Source organism: Neolamprologus brichardi, chromosome 17, assembly GCF_056152115.1.
Source record: "Neolamprologus brichardi isolate AB-2024 chromosome 17, ASM5615211v1, whole genome shotgun sequence".
Taxonomy (NCBI): Eukaryota; Metazoa; Chordata; class Actinopteri; order Cichliformes; family Cichlidae; genus Neolamprologus; species Neolamprologus brichardi.
Genome location: NC_142120.1, coordinates 20,605,520 through 20,624,402, shown reverse-complemented (window position 1 = coordinate 20,624,402; position 18,883 = coordinate 20,605,520). Strand labels below are relative to the sequence as shown.

Genomic DNA, 18,883 nt, shown 5'->3' with positions numbered 1-18,883 from the left:
TAACAGTGGGTGGATTATATTCTTAAACAAAGACCAGTCTAAATGACCAAACAGGTGATTTAACACTGTTAAATGTTCAGTTTATATGCCATATGTTAAAACAAGATCTAGACTGTGATTAAAATGGTGGGTGGGTTCTTTTACATTTTGAGAGAAGCCAATTGAGTCTAATAACAGATTAAATGCCAAGTTGAGGCTGTCATTTTTAGCATCTCCATGAATGTGAAAATCACCCACAATAATTATTTTATCTGCACTAAATCAGATGAAAAAAAACTCTGTGTAAGGCCCAGGTGGACGATAGATGATAACAAGACTGGTTTCTGAGTTTTACAGCTGGGCTGGACAAGGCTAACCATCAGGCTTTCAAATGGATTAAAAGTCTGTTGGTTGTTTTTGTTTTTTTCTGGTGTGAAAAATTGTTCCAATTTGGTTGGGGGGGGTAGCAGGAGGAGAGAAGATGCAGAGAGGCATGTAAGACTGCAACTCTGCTTCCTGGTTCCAACTCTGGATAGTAGAGCTGGTATCCTTCTAGAACAAACCAGATTATCTAAACAAATATCAGTCAGGAGAAGACATTGATGATCAAGTGTTGAGCAACATAGACTACTGTTACAGACTGATATGTAACTCACCCATGATGTTCAGTGAAGCTGTAAAGTTACCCAACTCTGAAGAGTGGAAAGCAGCCATGGATGAGGAAATGCAATCCTTAAGAGAGTACAACACCTTTACCCAAACTAGCTTAAAGAAAGTAGTGGGGGGAGGGGGGGGGGGGGGGGTAGATGGGTGTATGTGAAGAGAAACAGTGGTGATGGATCACAAAAATATAAAGCACAGTACTTAGCTAAAGGTTACAACCGGTGTTTTGGAATAGACTATGACGAAACATTTTGTCCAACTGCTAACCTGACAAGCATAACAGTGTTGATGCAGTGTGCAATACAATAGTGATGGGATTTCCGGCTCTTTTTAGAGAACCGGCTCTTTCAGCTCGGCTCACTAAAAAGAGCCGGCTCTTTTTAGAGAACCGGCTCTTCAGGTTGTTTTGTTGCTTTAATTAATTTATTATTAACAATAATATAAAATTATGCACAAAAGGAATTACTAATGTAAAAAAAAGAAGTGGTTTTATTTATATATGTTTATATATAAATATATGCGGTGACCCCTAGAGACGAAACACGTACAAACTCCAAAACACATTTCTAGCATTAACTGAACTTTCAAAACAGAGCTACCTAGATCACTTAAATTACACAATTGAAAGCATGTGTGTATTGTTTGTGTATTTATACACAAGCAGTCATATATATATATTCAAATAATTAAAAAAAAAAAGTTAATTTACCTGTTATTACCACACACCAAATCCGGTCGTTGGTACTTGCTGGCTTGTGTAGCCACTAGGTAACAAAAGCTCAACACTGCGCCCGAGCATCCTGGAGCACTTCTATTGTATTTTGTACGTGTTTTGGAGTTTTTACGTGCTTTGTCTCTAGGGCCACTGTAAATATACTTTTATTTATTCACTCCACATAAAATGTAATAAATAAATAAATAATATAATACAAAAACCAACTATTTACATTTCAACTTTTAACTATTTAAATTTTCAGCTTTTTTCCTTTTAAACAAATGTAAAGTGAAACAACACAAAACACTGCAAACCACAACACAATTAAATATAAATTAAAATATGAAAACAAAACGAAGATGCATATTCTCTGTCATTTGGGCCTGCGTGAATAAACTTTCTGAATCCTTTATCGTCCGCAACTGAATATAGTTGTGGATGATTACTATACCTTTCTAATGTGACATTGTTGTCCCTGGCTCTCTTTCCCTCCTGCTCTGTTCCTGTGCTACTGCCAGTGTAACTACTGCCCCTCCGCCCTCTTTCCAGCGCAAAGCACAAGGCTCGCATGTGGAGTGACGCGGAAAAAAAGTGCAAGAGAGAGAGAGAGAGAAAGAAAAAAACAAAAAAACAACAGCCGGCTCTAAGAGCCATTTTGTTCGCGACCGACACATCACTATGGATGTAAAAACTGCATACTTGCATGCACCAATAGACTTTGAAGTTTACGTTGAGCAGCCGGAAGACTATGAAGTAAAAGAAAAAACAGATGAGAAACTGGCCTATAAGCTGGAAAAGTCACTTTATGGGCTTAAACAGTTGGGCCAAAACTGGAAAAGGACATTACATGACTATTTGACAGAGAACGGTTTCATGCAGAGTCCTGTAGATCATTGTGTTTACACAAGGAAAACAAGAAAAGACAAAGTGATCATGATCACTTCCCTTCACAGTTTTGAAAACTGGAATGTGAAGGGAATGCTAACTGCAAGGTTCAAAATGAAAGATATGGGGAAACCCAAAAATTTTCTTGGTATTGATTTTGAGCAAACCAAAGATTGTGTAAAAATGTCACAAGATAGATATGCAGAAAACATTCTGGAAAGATTTCAAATGCAGGACTGTAAACCAAGATCAACTCTTGAATAAAAGTTGAACTACGATGATGATGCTGAGAAGAACAATGTCAGAATGTACGGAGAGGCAGTAGGTAGCCTCATTTACTTGTCCTCTTGCACACGACCAGATTTGAGTTTTGTTGTGAGTAAGCTATCACACCACTTCAAGAAACCAACTTTGGAAATTGGACTACTGTGAAACATGTTCTGAGGTATTTGAAACATTGAAAAGACAAGACATTGTGCTACAGGAAAAGTGACAAAGATTTGAGAGTACAAGGTCAGTGACTCAGATTGGGCTGCAGATGTGACTGACAGGAGGAGTACTACAGGTTACTGCATAAGCCTGAATAAAAAAGGTACTTTGGTGTCATGGCAAACAAAAACCTCTCCAAAGAACAAGTGGGCTGTTATTTCTGCAACCACCTTGTAATTCAAGCTACAGATGCCACATCTAAAACATTAGGACAAACCCATCCTACTGTCAGTCGGTCAACCTTTACCCTTCAGTCCAGACATTTGGCCCTAAAAACCCATTTATCATGACTTTCTCAACCTTTCTCTCAGCTTCTATTGGTGTTGTGGACCTCCTGTCTACTTCAGTCGTCAGCTGTTTGTTTTTTTCAGCAACCATGTTTTGAACCATGTGACCCTCCTCCCACACTGTATTCCATTTTTTTTTCCCTGTCTCTCACCCTCTCTCTCTCTCTCTTTTTGTCTGCTTCACTCCGCATGTGAGCCTTGTGCTTTGCGCTGGGAAGAGGGGGAAGGGGCGGTAGTTACACTCGCAGTAGCACAGGAACAGAGCCAGAGGGAAAGAGAGAGAAAGAGAGCCAGGGACAACAAGAAGAGACAACATCACATTAGTAAGGTACAGTAATGATCCACAACTATTTTCAGTTGCGGATGATAAAGGATTCAGAAAGTTTATTCATGCAGGCTCATATGACTCAATATGAAAACATGTTCTTTTTGTTTTCATATTTTAATTTATATTTGTGTTGTGGTTTGCAGTGTTTTGTGTTGTTTCACTTTAAATTTGTTTAAAAGGAAAAAGCTGAAAATTTAAATAGTTAACAGTTGAAATGTGAATAGTTGTTTTTTTTTGTATTATATGATTTATTTATTACATTTTATGTGGAGTGAATACATAAAAGTATATTTATGGTGGTCCCTAGAGACAAAGAATGTACAAACTTCAAAACACGTACAAACTCAGAAGCACGTAAAAACTCCAAAACACGTACAAAAGACAACAGAAGTGTTCCAGGATGCTAATTATTGCCAGAAGTTCAGAAATACATTAGAAATACATTGTGGGTTTTCAATTTCTGCAGTTTAATTTGGAATGAGTACAGATTTCACAACATGCTTTCAAAGAGATATCTGTCTCTGCATACATACATGCACAAACACACACACAAAGTCAGAAGTTGGGACACGCCTTCTCATTTAATGTTTTTTTTTTTCATCTTTACTACTTTCTACATTGTAGATACAAACTGAAGACATCAAATATATGAAGCAAAATATATGGAATTATGTAGCAAAGAAAAAAAATTATAAATAACTCTAACTATGTATTATTTTTAGATTCCTCAGTAGCCAGCCTTTGTTTTGTTGACAGTGCTGCAAACCCTTGGCCTTCTCTCAGTGAGCTTAATGATGTTTTCACCTGAAATGGTTTTGACAGGTGTGCCTTGTCAGGGTTCATTTGGGGATTTTCTGGCTTCCGTAATGGTGTTTGGACAATCAGTTGTGTAGTGGAGGAGAAGGTGTGACAGAGTGGGGTTGCTTTGCTGGTGACACTGTTGGGGATTTATTCAAAACTGAAGGCACGCTGAACCAGCAAGGCTACCACAGCATCCTGCAGCGTCATGCCACCCCATCTGGTTTGTGTTTAGTTGGACCATCATTTATTTTTTAACAGGACAATGACTACCGTGGAATGGACATATTTTAGCGACCTTTTTCTTGAAGGATGAGGTGCTGGGAATAGAGAATGTTAAACTAACTACCAAGAAGGACAGTGATGAAGTGCTGTGCCAGATTGCCTGGCCTTCAGTCACCTGACCTATACCCAGTCAAGATGGCTTGGGATGAAATGGACCACAGACTGAAGGCAAAAGGGCCAACAAGTGCTCATCATCTCTGGGAAATCCTTCAAAACTGTTGGAAAACCATTTCGGGTGACTACCTCATGAAGCTCATTGAGAGAATGCAAAGCAGTAATCACAGCAAAGGGTGGCTACTTTGAAGAATCTAAAATATAAAACATGTTTTGAGTTATTTTACACCTTTTTGTTTACTACATAATTCCATGTGTTCATTCATAGTTCAGATGCCTTCAGTGAGAATCTACAATGTAAATAGTTATGAAAAAAAAGAAAAGCCATTAAATGAGAAGATGTGTCTAAACTTTTCACTGGTACTGGTACTGGTTCACAGAAATCGAGAGACAGAGAGTCCGATTTTGAGATCTAATTTCTTTACTATAATTGGTCCCTATTTAAGATGACTAAACACTGAAAATCATCAAATAAAAAAGTTACAATGCTTTTCAGAAAATAATTTTTTGCTTTTAAAGCTATGCTTGGTACATTAAAAAACTGGAAGGAAAATAAAGAAATTACTTACAAAGCACATATTACTATTTTTTTCTTTTCTCACTCTCTCTTTTTTTTTGTGAGTAAAACACAGTGAAATAAAAACGAGGTCACATCCTGATCACGACTCCTGTTGATGCACCATAACCCAAAGGCCAGAGGACATGTGGTGTGGTGGCTCCCTTTAATATTTCCTCAAGTACATGGATTCTCTACTGTCGTCACTTTTGACTTGATTAATCATGCAGATGGTAATGAGCAGGCCCAGCAGCTATAAAGACAGAGAAGAAGAATGATCAAAATGTATTGTTTGTATGTACTGCTCCAACACTGCAATGACTGGCTTTAAAGCTGAAGAGGAATTTCCAGCTTCATGCTAGTTAAAGTTGAAATCAGGAGGCTAATAAGCTACATAAGATAAATGAGTATTGTAGATTAAATTAAAAAGAAAAACCATTTGAAATGTAAACGTTTTGGCTTATCAAGTTTGCAACAAAGTGGCCAAAAAAGTGGACAATAAAGAGTGTAACGCATAGATCAGAATAACATCTTCAAATTCCATATTTTGTTTGATTAGCAGTCCATTGACCAGAGTCAAGTACTATGTTAAAAGGATTTTTCATTGTTGAACAGTTATTGAATGTACAGGTTAACGGAGTCAAAAGTGATTTTGACAAAATCTTAAAGAACAACAGAGTCAGTGACACACAGAGGTAACCATGGCAATAAAATAAAAAAACGATAGAGCTTACTGCTATAACGGCAAATCCAAAGAAGAAGCCTAACATGATGTTAAAGAAAAGGTTCAAAAGTTCAAGGATAATGTCATAGCAGGGCTGCAGAAGAAAAGAGAAAATGGTAATTATCTGACCAGCAGTACAGTGTACAGTGTTTTGATTGGCTGGTAGGTCAGATGATTGAGTACCTGTTTATAGATTTCATCTGGGCCACTGGTTCCCTGCAAGAACACAAGAGCAAAATGTGGATGTAAATAGAAACAGTCTATTTCTGTTTTAGGTTGTTTTATTCTGGTGAGATTATACTCACCAGCCTCTTTGTTAGGTACTCATGTTCAACCCCCCATCAATGCAAATCTCCTTCAATTCCAATTCTTGTTCATATAATATAATATAATATACCCCTCCGCGAATCACTACCTTATCGTGGTGGAGGGGTTTGTGTGTCCCAGAGATCCCAGGCCCTATGTTGTTTGGGGGCTTTTACCCCCTGGTAGGGTCTCCCATGGCAAATTGGTCCTGGGTGAGGGACCAGACAAAGAGTGATTCAGAAGACCCTTATGAGAATATCACAGAGGGAACAGTTTACCCCGCCCAGGATAAGGTTACTGGGGCCCTGCCCTGGAACCAGGCCCGGGGAGGGTGCCTGAGGGTGAGCGGCCCGGCAGGGCACAGCCCGAAAAGGGGACATGGGCCCATCCTCCTGCAGGCCAACCACCCTCAGGAAGCAGCATAGGGGTCAGGTGCATTGTGTGCTGTGCAGCGGCCAGGAGCGGAGGTCCTGGCTGACTGATCCCCGGCAACCAAGACTGGCAATTGGGACATGGAATGTCACCTCTCTGGGGAAGGAGCCTGAGTTAGTGTGTGAGGCTGAGAGGTACTAGCTAGATATAGTCGGGCTCACCTCAACGCGTGGCTCGGGCTCTGGAACCAATCTCCTGGAGAGGCGCTGGACTCTGTCTTAGTCTGGAGTTGCCCCTGGTGAGAGGCGGTGGGCTGGGGCGGGTATTCTAATATCTCCTCGGCTTGCTGCCTGTACGTTGGGGTTCTTGCCAGTGGGCGAGAGGGTTTCTTCCCTGCACCTTTGGGTCAGGGAATGGGTCCTGACTGTCATCTGCGCTTATGCGCCAAGTGGCAGCTCAGAGTATCCAGCCTTTTTACAGTCCCTGTGCGATGCTGGAAGGTGTCCTACTGGCAGACTTCAATGCTCACATGGGTAACGACAGTGTGACCTGGAGGGGCGTGACTGGGAGGACCGGCCTCCCTGATCTGAACCCAAGTGGTGTTTTGTTATTGGACTTCTTGCAAACCAAAGTTTGGCCATAACGAACACTATGTTTGAACATAAGAGTGTCCAAAAGTGCACGTGGCACCAGGACACTCTAGGCCGCGGGTCAATGATCGATTTTGTAGTCGTAGCACCAAACCTGCAGCCATATGCTCTGGACACTTGGGTAAAGAGAGGGGCTGAGCTGTCAGCTGATCACCACCTGGTGGTGAATTGGATCAGGTAGCAGGGGAGGACGCTGGACAGACCTGGCGTGCCTAAACGTATAGTGAGGGTGTGCTGGGAACACCTAGCAGAGGCCCCAGTCCGTGAGATCTTCAACGCACACCTTCGGCAGAGCTTCAATAGCATTCCAAGGGAGACTGGGGACAATGGGTCCGAATGGACCATGTTCAGCACATCCATTGCAGAAGCTGCTGCACTGAGCTGTGGCTGCAAGATGGTTGGTGCCTGTCGTGGTAGTAACCCCCGAACCAAATGGTAGTACCCAGAGTTGAAGGGAGCCACCAGGCTGAAGAAGGAGTACTATTGGGCTTGGTTAGCCTGTGGGACTTCGGAGGCAGCTGACAGGTACCAACAGGCAAAGCAGAATGCTGCTCGGGCAGTGGCTGAAGCAAAAACTCGGGTGTGGGAGGAGTTTGGAGAGGCCATGGAAAAAGACCTTCGAATTGCCTCGAAGAGATTCTGGCAGGAGGGGAATGCGGTGCTCTACCTGTACTGTGTATAGTGCCGGTGGAGCGCTGCTGACTTCGACTGAGAAAATCGTTGGGCGGTGGAAGGAATACTTCAAGGACCTCCTTAATCGTACTGGCACATCTTCCATGAAGGAAGCAGAGTCTGGGGATGAGGGGGATGACCCGCCAATTTCCAGGGGTGAGGTCACTGAGGCAGTTAAACAACTCCTTGGTGGCAGAGCCCCTGGCGTGGATGAGGTCCACCCTGAGTTCCTGACAGTTCTGAATGTTGTAGGGCTGTCCTGGCTGACACGCCTCTGCAATGTTGCATGGAGATCAGGGGCAGTACCCCTGGACTGGAAGACTAGGGTGGTGGTCCCCATTTTTAAGAAGGGGGACCGGAGGGTGTGTTCCAACTACAGGGGGATCACACTCCTCAGCCTCCCTGGGAAAGTCTATGACAGGGTGCTGGAAAGGAGACTCCGTCCGTTAGTCGAACCTCGGATACAGGATGAACAATGTGGTTTTCGTCCTGGTCGTGGGACACTGGATCAGCTCTTTATCCTCTCAAGGATACTTGAGAGCGTATGGGAAATTGCACAACCAGTCTATATGTGTTTTGTGGACTTGGAGAAAGCATTTGACCATGTCCCTCAGGGTGTCCTATGGAGGTGCTGCAGGAGTATGGGGTGTCTGGCCCATTGCTACGGCCCATTCGATCCCTATATAACCGTTGCAAGAGCTTGGTTCGCATAGCCGGCAATAAGGGGGACTCATTCCTCGTGGGTGATGGGCTTCGCCAAGGCTGCCCTTTGTCACCAATTCTGTTAATAACTTTTATGGACAGGATTTATAGGCGCAGCCAAGTGCCAGAGGGCTTTCACTTAGGTGGCCTCAGAATCTCATTCCTGCTTTTGACGGATGATGTGGTTTTGTTGGCTTCATCGGGTGATGGCCTCCAGCTCACACTGGAACGGTCCGCAGCCGAGTGTGAAGCAGCAGGAATAAGGATTAGCATCTCCAAATCTGAGGCCATAGTTCTCAGCCGGAAAAGGGTGGAGTGCCCACTCCGGGTCGGGGACGAGTTTCTGCCCCAAGTGGAGGAGTTTAAGTATTTCGGGGTCTTGTTCACGAGTGATGGGAGAAGGAAGCCGGAGATCGACAGACGGATTGGTGGTGCAGCTGCAGTGGTACCGGCCCGTCATGATGAAGAGAGAGCTGAGCATAAAAGTGAAGCTGTCAATTAATCGGTCGATCTATGTCCCTACCCTCAGGGTCACGAGTTCTTTTGGTCACTTTTGGTAGTGACCAAAAGAACGAAATTGCGGAAATGAGCTTAATTCGAAGGGTGGCTGGCCTCTCCCTTAGAGATCTCCCTTAGAGGGAGGTCTGGGCCTCTCTGTTTAGCCTACTTGTGTCAGGAGGTCTACCCATTGTAATGTGGTGATCTTTTTGAGAGATAGCCTTTATTTGTCAGTTGCAGGTCTTTTGCCCACAACCGAGATGACAGACCTTGCCAACCGTACATACAATACACAAACATCACACTGGGGAGACAGGTCAGGCTAGGTAGCGAAGAAAAAACAAACAAACATTGAAATGTGTAACACAAAAGGATAATACAGGAATGCACAGATTTCAACACACCATAGCACAATAAACACAGACAAGCAACATGGGAAAGTGTTCCAGTGTGTACATCTGATCTGGGACCGCTGCAATCTTCGACTGCGCCTCCAGCTGACCCGATGTCCACATCAGAGGGGAGGTAAGCGTTGGAGGTGGTGTTGGATCCGGGGTAGGGAGGGTGATGCGTCAGTGAGTGCTTATCAGTATCAGTATATGTATGTGTTTGCGTGTCCACAGCTGAGACAGTGTCCTTCGCCCTGCCAGGCTAAGTAAACAGTCTTCCAGCCAACCCTGGTGGCCTTGCATGGAATGGGAAGGAACAGACTCAACACAGTCGTTATCAGGGAGTTTTTGTTTGGCTCCGACCTTGAGCCCACAGCTGGCGCCGAAGGGGTAGTCGGATTATAATTGTAATTTTTCTTTTGCAACAACTCATGAGAATTTCAAAGCTGTTCTTTAACATTCCGACACTGGTCTCTCAATCTCCCGTTGGAGAACCGCGAGCTTCCCCATGATGGTATCAAACTTCCGTTCCGTGGTGTTGTCAGTCTTGCTCAGATAGCCGATTCTGAGAACTCACAACTGCAGTGAGCTGTTCTACGATGTAATCCAACTTTCGCTCAAAGGTGTTATTTTGAGCAGGCCTCTCCTTGATGTAACCCAATATACGTTCAGAGGTGTTATTCTGAGTATTCACGGCAGCTGTAAGCGTCTCCACGGTCTTAACCATGCTGCTTTCAATGAGCCCGTGCTGAGAAGTCGCGCCTCGTCCCATCATTTCAATCACAGCGGGTAGCCTTGGGGGGGGGTTTGAACAGCTGGTTCCGCTGTCTTAATTCTCCGATAAGCCAGGGCCAAGCCAGCTCCGATCAGCAATCTTCAGCGTCCTCAATCGACAGTCCCGCCAGGCACACGACCCTCCATTCCTGCCACCCGTCCATCGTGTATCCGGCAGGGAAAGTACCTCCAGGGCACTCGGGCTCCCCCGAGCCCAGACTTCTCATTGAGAAAAGGGTGTCAATAGCATTCAGAGACCAGTTGATCAAATCCATAATTCTCTTTAGGTTTTAGAAACAGACTGTGAGAGTGTGTTCCAGGGAAAGTAATACAAAAAACACGAGACTAGACAAGGACATAAGCAGGAAAGATAAGGGAGAGGAGAGGAGAAAAAGTGCGTCCGCCTCCTCCGAGAGCCAAAAGAGAAGTTTTTCCTGTTTTTCCAGTTGAGCAGTATCTTGGCAATAATCAGGACCACAAGCAGAGGTGTTTTGATTTATTTGAAGTTTGTTTAGTTCTTCCATATCGCCAAGTAAACAGAGGGAGAGGCATAATGGGTGGTCAAGGATTTGGGATATTTTAGTAGTTATTTCTTTCCAGAAGTTTTGTATTGGTGGACAGAGCCAGAATGCTTGAAGGTGTTCATCAGTGGTGTTGAGTGTGCAGTGTGTGCAAATGTCTTATTGACTGAGTCCTATTGGAGATAAAGTATCGGAATTTCAGGAGAGGTACCATGCCTCCAAACGCACTCCTTCCAGTTCTCATCTATATATATTCCCCCAGTTCTACAAGCTGTTCATTCTCGTTTACGTGCCCTACCCTCCCTCTTCTTTAACTCCTTCACTTCTGTTTAGTACATGGGGATCTGCTAGGCCCGGGAACCACGACCAGTCCCGTTCGAGGCCTTCCCCAAACCGCAGCTGAATTCACATCCAAGCCATTTACCTATATCTACTAAAACGCTGTCAAATCTAAAATAAGGACGTGGGCCTAGCTAGTGAAGTATGATTTTATATTGTATTACTTGTATGTTGGTGTTGTTAGACATGGTAAAAATGTTATTGCAGACTCTACTCCAAAACTGATTATCTGTCTGGATAATGGAGTCTTTTTCCCATTTGTTAATTTGACCGTGAGGTGCATTATCATTAGAGGATAGTCGTTTATTTGGTTTTAAGGGTGGTTTTTGTGACTTTGCAATTTTATTGATGCTGTTTATTAGTGATGGTTGTCCTACGTTAGTGTTATTGATACTTATTTTGCTTTGATGGAGTGTTTTTGTTGGTTATGTTGAAGAAATTATTTTATGTCAATCTTGTATATGTCAATGAACTGTTGAAATGTTAAGAAGTTATTCTGATCAAAAATGTGGCGGAGGTGTGTGATGCCTTTTTCTTTCCATTTAATGCCTATCAGGGTAATTTATTTGCAGTGATGTAAGGGCTATTCCATATGGGTGTGTGAGTTGTAGGTGAGAATATAGTGTTTTTTATTTTATTAATCTTCCAGCAAGCTGACAGAGTGTTTGCTGTTGCCGGGGTTTTAAGCAGTTGTGATGTCTGATTGTATTCCTGATAAATGGTAAATCTTTGATTAATCGATTTTTATAATCAGATTGTCTAGACCTGGATGAAGGTGATGGGTTGAATGCATCCATTTGATAAGGTATTGTAGTTGGTTATCAAAGAAGTCGTAGTTGAAATTTGGTGCTTCTAGGACTCCTTGGACTTTTGACTGTTGTAATGTTTTTAGTTTTATTCTGGAGTTTTTGTTTTTCCAGTAGAATGATGTTATTATTGTGTCCAGAATAGTGAAAAAAAGCTTCTGTGGGTTGAATAGGGATCATTGTGAATAAGTAGTTGAGTTTAGGTAATATCATCAACTTTATGGTGTTAATACGTCCTATAACTGATAGCTGTATTGTCATCCATTAATTCAAGTAATCTTTTATTGTTTTTGATAGAGGAGTCTTGAAAACTGCTGATGAATTTGAATGTGGTCACTAGATTGGTTTATAGAGTAGATATAATTTGGAACTGCTTAATATTGCTGTTGTGTGCAATCTTCCCAAATAAAACAGATGTGACAATGGGAGGAGGAAGGAAAGCAAACTAAACAAAACGCACAGATAAAGAAATAAACAAAAAAATGTTAACACTGAAACACATAAAGGCATTGCGTACACAACGTTAAGAGCCTAATGACACATGAGTTCAGAGACAACTGGGTTAACTGTTCTTTTTGGATTTTATCAATTACTGTGGGGGGGGGGGGAGAGAAAAAAGATATGAATGGAATGTGAGCAAGAAAGAGGGAGGGAGGAAAGAAAGAAAGAAAGAAAAAAAGGTAAAATAAATTAGCAGCGACAATGATAACTATAATGATCATTTGACATATAAAAACCAAAATCACAACACATTTAGTCATGAAATTGTTTTATGAACAGGAGCTTTTCAGCTTGACATTATAGCTCTATTCTGTAAAACCAACCTGAGGCTTGGATTTGCATCTAAGTGAGTCGGATCTTCCATTCATTACATATCCAGTATTTGAAGAAATGCATTCACAGGAGTCAGGGATATTATTACCCCAGTCTGTGGCGTTCCTAATTCCACAGCAATGAAACTGTTAACAAACAAGAGAGTGACTTTAAACAACAGGAAATACTCAACAAAATTCTCCACTATTCTGTTTTTTATCAATATAGTGACTGTAATGTAAATATCATTGCAAAACAATTCAGTCAATATATGGTGCAATCAAAATGTTTTTTGACTCCAATCTTGGCTGATCTCCCCTTTAAGGTTGGTCTTTGTTCACCTCTGGGCCCTTCCAGTGCTACTGTTATGTTTAGGTAACTTACAAGTTCTGTGTTGACTACTTGTAAAAGCACATTTGCAACAAAATCCACTAGGGGCAGTAGAAAGACTACTGTTATTGGGGTAAATAGTGCAAAAAACATTACATTTGACTGTATCTCCTCAACCATACTTCTAATGACTTCTTCTCTTATGTTGGGCTTTTGTAGTTCACTCTGGAAGGCAGTCTCTATCTGGAAAAGAAAAATAACATTTTAGTATAATGGTAGAGAAATTAAGAATATATTCTCCTCAAAACAGACACAGCAGGCTAAAAAGCACAGAGAAAGCAGAGGGAAAGATGAAGCAATAATAATGTTATGGATTATGAGACAGCAGACGCTTAAGCAATAATATGTCCACTCATAATCAAGAGGCCCTTCAATTGTTCCTCTTACAGCAGTTACACTTTCTGATTTTTTTGTATCTTCCTGAAATATTTTGACTGAATCCTCAGTCTCTGAAATGCTGCTTGCTTTCTTTTTAAAGTACCTCTTAAGTCCCAGGGTCATGGCCAACTAGGACGGTTGAGTAAACTGATCACTTGGTAGTGTGTTGGAGAGTTATTAAGACTGAGATATAAAAAGCATACTGCAGAAAGAAAATGAAGGTAATTTATCTCCAAAACATAAAAATTAAGTCTAGCGGCAAGATAACAGATGGAAATACTAAATGTAGCTGATCAGACAGCAATGGAGAAAACAGCAGAATTAAGAAAGAAAAGACAAGATGACCTCATTTCTTCCTCTCGCTACATTGATGCCACCATAAAACATGATGATCATTCCAATCCCCATGAAGCTTGCAAACTGTACACAAAACAATACAAAGAGCATCCACAGTTATTGTTCTAATAATTATAAAATTAACACAGCATCAGCTTGTTATCTTGTTTGATGTGGGGTTGTACATACTAGTTTAAGGCCGATGATTGACTCACAGCACGTAGCAAAGATTCCCAGAGAGGAAATACCGAGGACGCCAATGGCAAACAACCAACCCCACATCATGCCTGGCAAATCAAGTGATGAGAACTCCTCCTGAATGATAGGAAAGGACACCAACAATGGATTAATCTGGAAAATTATTTAGTTCTTCAAATGAAAAAAAAATCAAACACAATCATCCAAAATAAAATTTTAGACATGACTGTCCGGTCCATGTTAGACTGACTATCCCATCCCCCCCATGCTACCATAGGTCACACAAGAAGCATTTCAAAACCTGAACCAGACCATACGAGGACCAACCTGCAACTCACCACCCAGCAAGTAGCATTCCTGAGTGAAGAGGCCAGCTCATTCAATTCAATTTCATTTTATTTATATAGCGCCAACCAGTGTTGGGGAGTAACGGAATACATGTACCGCCGTTACATATTTAAAATACAAAATATGAGTAACTGTATTTTGTTACAGTTACCATTTAAAAAGGTGGTATTTAGTATACAGTTACTTTGTTGAAATAAATGGATTACACAGCAGTATTTTCCTGTTTCATATTGTCGCGGGTCAGGACTGTTTGGGTTTTGTTTGACAGCTACGTTCTGTTGTTCCAGGCGGCAGCATTATGTTTGCCATGGTTACAGGGTGACGCTCTTTCTGCAACTGTGTGTTTCCTGGGTGAGAAAGCGCCTTTTTGTTGTTGTTGTTGTGTAAAGCTAATAGGCAGAATGCTACAGGCATAGCTCTAAAGAATGTAGCCTCATGGGCAGTGTAGTCCATGCTGCAGGGAGAATGGACTGCCATACCCGTTATGTGTCTGTGAGCGTGAGGAGGGAGAAAAAGGAGAGCGGAAAAGTACGAGTTGTCATCGAACAAAAACGGGAGCTGGAAGCATGTAAATATAATAATAACCACTGCAGCCAAGAAGAGTGCCTGACGAGCCCAGTTGTAAGTAAGCTATTAAAACTCAACTGTACACTGTGTTCGTGTTTTCCTCTGAAACAATAAGCTCCGTTGGAGCAGCCTTTCAACACCTCTCTCTGTCTCTCGCAAGCAAAGTTGACCCAGACAACAAAGTAAAGCTATTATTCGGCTACGAGCCCAACACGGAACCGACGTATTAGCCAGAGGTCCCTTTACTACGGTTCGGAGCCGCGGACCTTCAGTAACAGTAATAAATCACACAGCAATAGTACATTCATGTAGTTGTAAACAGCATGATAATATATTAAGTAATCCAAAGTATTCAGAATACGTTACTCTCATTGAGTAACGTAACGGAATACATTACAGAATACATTTTGGGGCATGTATTCTGTAATCTGTAGTGGAATACATTTTAAAAGTAACCTTCCCAACACTGGCGCCAAATCACAACAGTCGTCTTAAGGTTTGTGTACTACCTTTTTCTGTTAATGCTTTATATGACACTATTGGATTTCATGTTCTTGTACTTCTGTACTAAAAATGGCAACACATTGCAAAACAGTTGGGGTCAGGTAACAAAAGGCTTGACAAATAGTTTGAAAAATAGTATGGAAAAAAAAGAACAACTGGAGGAACATATTTTGTTAACTAACAACAGGTCGGTAGCATGCTGGGGATTAAATGTGGATATATTAAACATGTTAAAAGGAAACATTTTAAAAGAAAGTGACACTTAAAATAATCAGCAATCTGCTTTGTTCTGATTAAAAACTGAAAAATTAATGTTGCTGTTTACCTTATAGGTAGAGGTCTGTAGCAATCCGTAAATCAGCCCAAATCCAACTAGCTGAGGAAAGAGACTCAGATCATGTCATCTGCATTAACAAAACCAGAGTTCCTGTATGGTTGCCTAAATGTACCAAGGAAACATTTATTATTTAAAAGATAAATTCATCAGGGACTTGTTTTAAAAATGTTTCAAATCAAAAGAAACAAAAGATAAACAGTACCACAGAGAATTTCAAGATTAAACTTTGGTCGATCTGCCTATTGGTTAGGTTTGACCATAGAAAACATTGGGCATGCATATATTTGTTAAAGAATATATGTATGTGTGTGTGTGTGTATATAGATATATATGTGTGTGTGTGTGTATATATGTGTGTATAAATATATATGTGTATATATATACTTTTGCACTCAGTGTTTTACTTTAGAATATATGCTTAAGAAGAAAAAAATTCTCTGAGTGCTCATTGCTAGAAGCAATGTAAATGTAATTTTAATAAAACATAGTAGGAAATATGTGTGCTAAGCATTAAAAATAAATCCTTATTTATTTGTTCTAAATTATGGAAAAACAGCTTCTTCTAACTGCCCAGTCTTTTAATCATTATGTCTTGCAGCACTGCTTCACCGGTAAGGTAAAAAACAGAAAGGCCTCAGTGGTTCGTAGTTAGATTAAAATATGAGGAAGCTGAAAAAAGTTTTTCCATTTCTGCATGTATGTCTTATTGTCTTATTATTACCTTACAATGTAAAGTGCCACGAGGCAACTGTTCTTGTGATGTGGTGCTACATAAATAAAACAAAATTAAAAAAGTGAACAATTTTCTTTTTTTTTTTAAATAAACTTGTGAAAAAGAAATCCTTTTAGTTTCTCTCTTTCCTTCAACATAAATAATAAAGAAAATCAATAAATCAATCATCAAAATGAAATCCTAAAAACAAAAAAATAAAGATTCCACTTACTGCAAAAAGCACATTGAAGAAGACAAAAATGCACTTGAGACATCCATTAATTTTCCCCATCTTCAATTTTTAGAGGTGATGCAGTGAGGTTGTAACCCAGAGTGTAAGAATGTGCGGCTTTTCTGCTGTTTGTGAACACACAGAGTGAATGTGAATTCAGGAAGACGCAGAAGTGAAACACAAAAGGCTTCTCTGAGGACAAACCCTCACATGTATAGTAAGACCTCATAAAACACATGCAGTTAGAAAAAAAACATGCTTTAGTTTTCATGAACTTAATAACAGGAAGCAAAACAAAAACTGAAAGGAAAAAATATATCAAAGAATGATTTCTGACTACTGTATAAAGAACACTGGCAAACAGAATGGGGGGGGAGTAAACGTAATACAGCAGAGATAAGACTGCAGTCCTCCAGTCTTCCATTAAGAGCCTCAACATCGTCTTGGGTTTTGAGAGGTAAAACAACCCCTTCAAGGAATTATGCAACTAAATCAATTTTTCTGCTTCAGCAAGGCATTTAACATCTTGCTATGAACCAGTTGAGTCTCCTTCACTTCATCTAAAATGGCAAGGACTTTTCGCTTGATTCACTGTGGCTGCTCAGTTGACTTTGCATCAGTTTAACACTTGGCCTAGAGAGGTTAAAGCACACAACATTTACTATAGCAGTCGTTCTCAAACTGTAATACGTGTACCACCTACGTCTGGTGGTACGTGGGAAGTCTCCAATATTTTTTTGTTAAGATTAAATAATTGTATATGTCACGGGTATGCACTAGAAGGGACCCAGATAGCAAGGAAACATTGAATCAACGTTGAGGTGTGACGTTGACCTAATGTCACTCTTGCACCCTTTATTGTTATTGAAACGTCAGTTTTTGATATTGAATCAATGTTGAAAGCTGACATTGATTCGACGCTATATTTTCTAATACTGTTGACATTGAAACAATGTCAGATTGAAACACTGTTGAACTATGATGTTGATTTTCCACCTCTTTCGCACAGTTGCTTTTTATTGAAACAACAGTTAAATCATGACTGGAAATCTACCATTCTTTATAGGTATTTTAATCAATACTAAACTACTGCATGTTTCCATCATATTTAAACCACCTAAACACATAATTGTACTTATTCCTCAAATTGGACACCCTTTATATGTTAAAGAATGTCTCACAATGTATCATGTCAATAGTCAGTTCTAAAAACAGAAAGCATCACACATCATGTAACAGAGAAAAAAAACAAAACAAAAAAGGTCAATAGACATGTATCGTTTGCAAAATATTTTATTAAAAGACAAAGTTTCCTATTAAGATTTCTATGTTTCACGTCACTTTTTAATTTTTACAATCCGGAGCGTATCTGAGCCATTTCTGGACTGCTTGAGCAAAGACAAACTCAGACATAGAGTTTGCCCCTACCTGCTGCGTCAGGCCATCTAGGACAAAAATAGACACACACACAAAAAAAGACAAAAAAAGTGAATTAGAGCACATGAATAAGCTCTTGTTAATTGTCCCCAGCAGGGAGAAAGTATGTAAATTCCTAGGCTGATAAACTTGAAAGTCACCAGGCGGAAATCAGCAAACTGCTGCATTTGATTCCCAAAGAGCTATGAGCAGAAAATGTGATATGTCTTGGCATGGTGTGCCGTGTATCCTTTAAAAAAAAATAAACATGGGGTCCTTGGGCTGTACAAGCTGTACAAGCCAAGGACAAAACAAGCCGAAGACCAAAGACTTCATCTCCAGATTAACCGGACATGAAAGACTTGTTATTAAGAAAGACAAAGTAATATAGCAAAAACCAGACATAGGAAATGTGAAACACACCCAGCACATCAATTGATCCCTTTATTGTTCACTTTAGGCTCATAAAACTACAATAAACGATAAAACTTACCAAATATGCATCTGCACAGCGCTGTCTCTTCAAATGCCCTTTTTTGCTCTGTCTGGTCCTTGTTTTTTTTCCCTGCCCAGTTGAGTACCGAGGCCAGCTTGTTTGGCGGTGCGGCAGACTCGCACCTCCAGTGTGGTCCCTCCAATCAAGGCAAAGCGTCTCACCTATAGACACATTTTAAGAGATGGAATTAGCGTGTCTTAAATGTGTACACAAGTGTTTAATCAACAGGCATGTTATGTATTTTAATCAAATCTGACAGCTATTACACTTTATAGTTACAAAGTGTACATAACCTTTATATACT

The 18,883-nt window shown here is 40.7% G+C and overlaps 1 protein-coding gene across 1 annotated transcript; it reads right to left on the bottom strand.

The window, feature by feature from the left end:
- Positions 1-5,093: 5,093 nt before the first annotated feature.
- Positions 5,094-16,727, bottom strand: LOC148097918 (tetraspanin-8-like). The gene is made up of 9 exons (XM_087830785.1): positions 16,668-16,727; positions 15,712-15,762; positions 13,959-14,084; positions 13,779-13,853; positions 13,152-13,238; positions 12,677-12,811; positions 6,007-6,039; positions 5,834-5,917; positions 5,094-5,352 (listed from the first exon to the last, which is right to left on the bottom strand). The coding sequence occupies exons 1-9, from the start codon at positions 16,725-16,727 to the stop codon at positions 5,266-5,268; spliced, it is 738 nt and encodes a 245-aa protein (XP_087686911.1). The 3' UTR covers positions 5,094-5,265.
- Between the last annotated feature and the right edge of the window lie 2,156 nt (positions 16,728-18,883).